The following is a 6,884-nucleotide window of genomic DNA, read 5'->3' as shown; positions in this document are numbered from 1 at the left end:
CAAAAAAAAAAAAAAGAAAAAAAAAGATTATATTTTCTCGTAACATAAAACATGCCAAGAAAAAAATATAAATATAAATGGTGACAAATGGAGAATCTAGATGAAGGTACACAGGGTTCTTTGCACAGTTCTTGCAACTTTATCCTAACTTTGAAATCATTTCAAAATAAAGTTTTTAAAAATTATTTTGTCAAAAATAGTTTCTTATCCCCAAACTGCCCCACACAGCAAACCCATCTTAGAAAATGGCAGCTCTATCTTTCTGGTTGCTCAGGTCGAAATTCTCAAGAGTCCACCCTGACTCTTCTCTTTCACACACGTTCCAATCCACCCGCAGATCCTACCGGCTGCCCCTCGGAAATGGTTCCAGCACCCACCCCTCGGCCTCCCCGCTAGTTCGGATCAGCTTGACCCTTGCTGGGTCCTCACAGGTCCCCTGCTCAGGGACTCAGCCCCCTCCCTGCTATTTTCAACACAGCACCCAGAAGGATTCCGTCAAAACCCAAGCCAGGTCATCTCCTGCTCAGAACTCTCCGACACCCCACGTGGCCTACTGGGAGCCACGGAGGGGGTCCCCGCTGCTTCTCAGCCCCTCCGGCTCCCGCCCCTATCCTCCTGGCCTCCTGAGGCTGGCAACCCTGAGCCCTGGAGCCCTCATGGCAGGGTGCAGAATCGCATCTCCTGTCTGCCCAAATGTCACTGCCCAGGGCACCCCGCAGAAGGCTCCCCCGCCCAGGCCCAAGGCTGCAGAGCTGCTAGTTCATCGTGTTTCCCTCCACAAAACCAGTTCCAGCAGCCCCGTTCTGGCGGGCGGCTGCTGATGTGGACAGAGCGAGTCATGGGGCGTCGGGGTCCCTGGGCCCCCCTCACCTCCTCTGCCCCCCGCCCGCCGAGAGCCATTCCCCGCCAGAGGAAGCTGCGCTCCCACGGCCTGCGTGAGCCGGAGGCCTCTGGGGAAGCGGCCCTGGACGTTCTGCTTGCCTCGCTGGAGGGGAAGGGGCAGCCCAGAGGGAACCCCCACTCCCCCACCCCCATTGCCTGCACATCCATCACATCCCCTCCCTACAAGGACCTCGGTGCACCCCGAGCAGGCACAGCAAGGGAGGGGGGCTCATCCCAGAGCGCCCCCGCCTGCCAGCCCGTGGGCCGAGGCCAAATAAGGCCGAACGGCAGCTAGGGCCGCCCACCCCGCCCCGCGGCCCCGCCCTGCGCACATTCTTCTGCCTTGTAAGGCCGGGCAGCCGCACCCCGCCCCTGCCCCGAGTCCCGACCCGACGGCCGGCCCAAGTCCACGCATCCAGCGAGCCTGAGCGCCTTCTCCATACCAGGTGGGAGCCGGGGCCCGGGGGTCTTGAGGACGGGACTGATGGCCCAGGGCTGGAGATGAGAGGTGGCCTGGGCCCGACCCCGCTGTCATGGGGGCAGAGGCGGGCCCCACGGACCGGGATGTGGTAGGGTGTGGGGCTACGAGTTTGCTGGGGGCCGACAGGGACTCTGGCCAGAGGCCGGGCAGCAGGAAGACTGTTCTGGCCTCTGGGAAGCAGTGGTCCTGCGGCAAGGGAAGGACATTGTCCAGGGTCTGCCCCTTTGCTGAGGAGCTAGAGACGCCAGACCTCAGGGGAGCCGGGGGATGGGGTTGCGATTGCCAGCGTCCCGGACCCAGTGGAGCCATGTGTGTCACTGATGGAGAAACAGCTCTGTGGGACTCCATGCCCCCCAGAGCATCCATGTCCCCTCCCCATCTCCCATCCCCACACCCTGGGAGAGGAGAGGGAGACGAAGACCAGGGGCCCTCCCAACACAGCCCGTGCGGTATGTGTGGACCTGGGCTTCACCTCTCTGGGTCATCTTGCCTGTGACTGGGGAAGGTCTGCCAAGATCCCCGATGGACTCACCCCTGGGGGGCAGGACGAGGACTCTGCGCTGAGAGAACTCTATCCCTGCTCTTCCCAGCCCTCCAGCTGCTCTAAGGAGGAGCCTCAGATGAGGTGCACTCAAGAGGGAGGCATCTGGCCTGCCCAGCTCCAGGCACTAGAGGTCATGGGGGCACTGCTCTGTGCTGGCTTCAGCCCAGCCTTTGCTGTTATGGTGCGAATCTGTAAACTAGGATGGGGGACGTGGCATCTAGTCACAGCCAGACCAAGTATCAGTACTGATTCCTGGTGTCTAGGGCCCCTGAAGGGGAAAGCGATGGCCCCAGAGCTAAAGGCCCTGCCTATGCCTAACCCTCGCCCATGCCTGACCCTGGCCCCTCCACCAGGCCCAGAAGGTGCCTCTGGTCACGCAGAGCTCTTTGCCTCCGCTGCCACAGGCCCGCCTAAGGACAGGTGCTCCCTGTTTTGTTCGAGCCTTGAAGGCACCAGGGACCAAGTTTGTTCCCCACTGACACAAACCTAGCTCAGGAGTCCTGGCCTCCAGGTGGCCTCTTCCCCTCTCATAGGCACTCCACTCCCCTTCTGGGGCCTGTTTTTCTAAAACTGCACCATGGGGGGCACCCCCTCTCTGCCCACCACTTCCCACGATTGCTGGGGTAGACATAGTGGCCTTGTGCAAACCCTCAAGACCAGTGCTCCCAGCCACACCATGGCAAAGAGTGCAGACCAGGTGGCCACAAAGGCAGAGGGGCCCAGCTGGGATCAGACCCAGCTGTGGGTGGCCTGGCCATGCCTGCCTTAGAGCTTCACTGGACAAGTGTGGTGGGACAGTGATGGCCATCACAGCCTCTGTTGGCCGCAGTACACTGCCCCTCTGCACACAGCCTTCTGTGGCCACCACAAGTCAAAAGTTCCAGAGAACACTGGACTCAGGGAAGAACTGGGCCCATCCAAACCACAAGAGAGGAGGGGCCAACTTCTGGGGACAATGGTGCTCCCTTCCAGGTCATGGGAAAGAAGGGCTTCTATCTTTCTGAACCATGCAAGAAACACTGAGGGCTGGGTGTGTAGGTCCGTGGGACGTGGGCAGCCACTGTCTTGTGACTACAGGCAGTGATGGCCCTGGGGACCAGCTGGGGCTGGCGAGGATTCCAGTCCAGGGTTGAAGATCTCAAAGGCCAAGGACTGAGAATGACTTGAACAGAGTCATGGGATGAAGGCCTGGAAACAGCTCAAGTCACAGCCACACAGCCTGGGGTGAACAACAGACAGAGCAGGCTTCCCGGAGGCCCTGGACCCAGGGGCTTGGGCAGAGGGAAGAGGGGCCACAGTCCTGAGACTTCAGCCAGACCCACTGCCCCAGCCGAGGGAAGGAGGCACTGGGTCTTCAGGTGCATATCCCCCCAAGCCGTGACAAGTGTTCAGGGAAAGAATCCCAGGCCTGGCCTCAGTTTCCCCATCTGTACAGTGGAAATAGCAGACTGCCAAAGTTGGCTTCATATAGTAATTCATCAAACAAGCATCTATTAACCCCATTGTGGCCTGGGATTGGTATAAACTGGGGGATCTATGCTGGCCCATGAGGGAGAGAGATCTATTTAGATGTTTACTGTGGAAGCAAGGGTGAAGGGAATAGCTCCCCAAGGCGGGATCTCAAGAATGAGGCTGGAGAAGAAAGAGCACATGGGAGGAGGGACCACAGAGGAAAGTCTGGGAGTGTCCTGGGAACCACAGAGGTCAGCAGGGCAGGATCGCAGATCACAGGAGGGATGCCATGAGGGCTGTCAGAGAGGCCAGGAGGGACTCACACGGGGCCTTGAATGCCAGGATGAGAGGTCCAGACTTCCTCTGAGAGGCAGCAGGAAGCTTCAAGGGCTTCAAAGTGACAGATGTAATCAGAGTCTGTATGGGACAGAAGAGGCTGGCTGGAGGCTAAGAAGCCAGGTCTAAACAAGGGTGAAGAAGCTGGGGTTCTAAGCCTAAGCAAGCCTCATACCCCGATAAGCACTGGGGAGTCAGAACAAGGAGGGACCCAGGATCAGTCTATGACCACCCCCCCAGGGGGCTAGTCAGACTCCCTGAGGTGGACAGGCAGAGGGTTGACTGCCCAGAGCCTCCTAGAACCTCAGGTGGGCAGCGGAGGGATGGAGCGGGAGGGTGAGGAACGGCAGGAATGCAGGACTGCTAATGCAGCTCCTTCCGGTGGGGCCAGGGAACCTGGACAGCAGCCCCGGAGAGCCCTCACGGACTCCCACAAGTGGACCCACTTTGTCACTTGGAAAGAGAGAGGGATAGTGCAAATGCTATTAAGGATTAAAGAAGATAAAGCATGGTAATGGCTGGCACCAAGCCCAATCCTAAGTGTTTTACCCAAACAGTCACAGCCAAAAAAGCTGATTCCACGGCCGGCACTGATCCAGGGGCTCTCGGGTCAGTTCGTCCCTACTGCTCAGCACTCCCCGCAGGCCCCCAGTCCCAGATGAGGACTCTCAGGCTCAAAGAAGTAGAGGAAGCTTGTTCAGAATCACACAGCCCACATTTGTCTGCTTTTCTGAAGAACTGGGTGGTGGGAGCCCCAGATCCGTAGGCGGCCTTGAATGCCAGGCCCATGTGCTAAAAGCCAGTCTGGAGGAAGCAGGAAGATTCCCTGGCCCAGAGGCACAGGGTCACCCTGACTTCCACCCCTTCCTGCAGGGAAACCCCACCCACCTGAAGCCAAGATGTCCAGCAAGCGGGCCAAAGCCAAGACCACCAAGAAGCAGCCACAGCGGGCCACATCCAGTGTCTTCGCAATGTTTGACCAGTCCCAGATCCAGGAGTTTAAGGAGGCTTTCAACATGATCGACCAGAACCGTGATGGCTTCATTGACAAGGAGGACCTGCACGACATGCTGGCCTCGCTGGGTGAGCTGGTACAGGGACAAGTGAGATGGGGCGGGTGAGATGGGCCGGGGCTCAGGCATTTACAAGACACCTCCTGTGTAGTGAGACACATGGTGTCCATCTTAGAAAAGAGTTGCCATTACTTAGTTTGTTTAACAGGGAAACTGCGGCACAGAGCAGGTCAAGCACTGACCTGAGGTCCAGCACAGGGTCTGAACCTAGAGAGCCTGACTCCACAGCGGGCCTGTCTTAGGCAGATTTGTACACTGGGCTGCCAGGTATCATTTCATTTAAAGAAAAGGGGTCAGCATCTAAATAAAAGTGTGAACTGCAGGCTGTCCACTGCACAGACGGGAAACTGAAGCTGGGTTGCGGGGGCAGACCAGCTCCCCTCCTTTAGAGGTCACCCATCCCAGTGTTTCATAGCCTCTCTGGTCCCAGTGACTTCCCCAGGATCAGGACCTTAGAACTAAAAGGGTACAAAAGTCAAGTACCATGCTCTGTTGCAGATGGGGAAACACAGGCCCAGAGGTAAGGCCTCCAGAGACCATGCCCTAGGCCATGGGCCTGCCCCGACATCCCTCCCAAAGCGCCAGCCACTCTCAGCCCAGTTCCTGTGCACCCTTCATCCCGGGTGACAGCTTTCAGACCAGACACTGCCTGGGGGAGGGAGAGTCCAGGACCAGAGGACACAGCCCCATGACAGTCAAGCCTCGAGCTTTGGGGCCAGAGAGTCAGTCTCTAGTACAGTCCTGTGCACGTTTCTCTTCCTGTGAAAGGAGGCCATGGCCCTGATGTTCACCTACAAGGCATCAAGTGGGAGGACCAGGCAGCCCTGAGCGGGAGACCTGACAGCACGCTGCCCCTACCCTGAGCACCAAACCTTTCCCAGCTTCAGGCCAAGCTCGCTTGAAGGGTCCCTCCCCAAGGAGGTCACCTGGCAGGAAGTCAATTCCAGGGTTTTTACCTGGGGCCTTCCCAACTTCATGGAAGGACTCCTCTTGAGCCTCAGCCTCCCTGACCATCCCAGGAGAACACAACAGAGTGACTAAGGCTCAGGGACCTGAAAACTTCCTATTTCCAAGGCCGCACCCTGCACCCATGCCTCTGAACCCCTGAGACTTGATGACAGCCCTGGATGTCTACCCAGAAAAACATGGCTCGTGTTTGTAGCTCATATCAGTGGGTCTGCGGATGAGTCATGGCTTCATCTTCAAGTTAAAAACATGAGCAGCAAATTAATAATAATAAATTCTGCAGGTATTATCTTAAATCTCAAAGCAATCCTATTGAACAGATGCAATTATCATTCCTACTTTGCAAACAAGGAAACTGAGGCTCAGAGAGGTTAAGTACTTTACCCAACATCACACAGATACCCAGTAGTGGGGCTACAAGAGAAACCCAGCAGTTGGTTCCAGAGTCAGCAGGCCTATGCCAGGCATTGTTATGAGCCTTTTACAACTACTGTCTTATTCGTCTTCACAGTCCCCCTAAGAGATGGGGGAAACCAAGGTGCACAGCTGGGATCCAAACCCAGGCCTGTGTGACAGCAAAGCACTGTGTCTGGACTTTGGGGTTAGTCTGCCTGGGTTCAAATGCCAGGTCTACTCAAGTCCCCTCCTTACTTCCTGTCTGACCCTGGATAAGTCACCTGGCCTCTCTGTGCCTCAGCTTCTGTACCTGTGAAGTGGAGGTAAGAGTGCAGACCTCACAGGGTGGTAGAAGTTAAATGCAATAAGGCACGTGGTGCACCAGCCACAGTGATCAGTCTGCAGAGGGTCGTTTTTATCAAAGGTTAGTTGAGCACTGCCGGCTGCTGACATCCAGGCCACAGGAGGGAACGTGGAAGCAACCAGGGGCTCCCAGCCCCATTGCTGTGGCTGCCCTGGTGCCATGCTTTATAGTTCACAAAACTCACTACCTCCCGTCTCACACAGAGCCTTGAAGGGCAGGGGTGGACGGGGGTGGGAGTTGCCCCAGGACCACTGGCTGTAACACCCTACCCGCCACAGGGAAGAACCCGACAGACGAATACCTGGAGGGCATGATGAGCGAGGCCCCAGGGCCCATCAACTTCACCATGTTCCTCACCATGTTTGGGGAGAAGCTCAACGGCACCGACCC

At 57.2% G+C, this 6,884-nt stretch overlaps 1 protein-coding gene across 1 annotated transcript in view; it reads left to right on the top strand.

Annotated features, from left to right (window-relative positions):
- Nucleotides 1–1,221: 1,221 nt before the first annotated feature.
- The window catches only part of MYL9 (myosin light chain 9), a 7,280-nt gene continuing 1,617 nt past the window's right edge, over nucleotides 1,222–6,884 (top strand). The window contains exons 1-3 of the mRNA XM_017511293.2: nucleotides 1,222–1,328; nucleotides 4,569–4,778; nucleotides 6,773–6,882. Coding sequence (XP_017366782.1) covers nucleotides 4,595–4,778; nucleotides 6,773–6,882 — 294 coding nt within the window. The 5' untranslated portion in view covers nucleotides 1,222–1,328; nucleotides 4,569–4,594. The remainder of the gene's footprint in view (nucleotides 1,329–4,568; nucleotides 4,779–6,772; nucleotides 6,883–6,884) is intronic.

Source organism: Cebus imitator, unplaced genomic scaffold, assembly GCF_001604975.1.
Source record: "Cebus imitator isolate Cc_AM_T3 unplaced genomic scaffold, Cebus_imitator-1.0 Scaffold18, whole genome shotgun sequence".
NCBI classification, from domain to species: Eukaryota; Metazoa; Chordata; class Mammalia; order Primates; family Cebidae; genus Cebus; species Cebus imitator.
The sequence above is the reverse complement of the archived record's forward strand: the minus strand, read 5'-3'. Positions and strand labels throughout refer to the sequence as shown.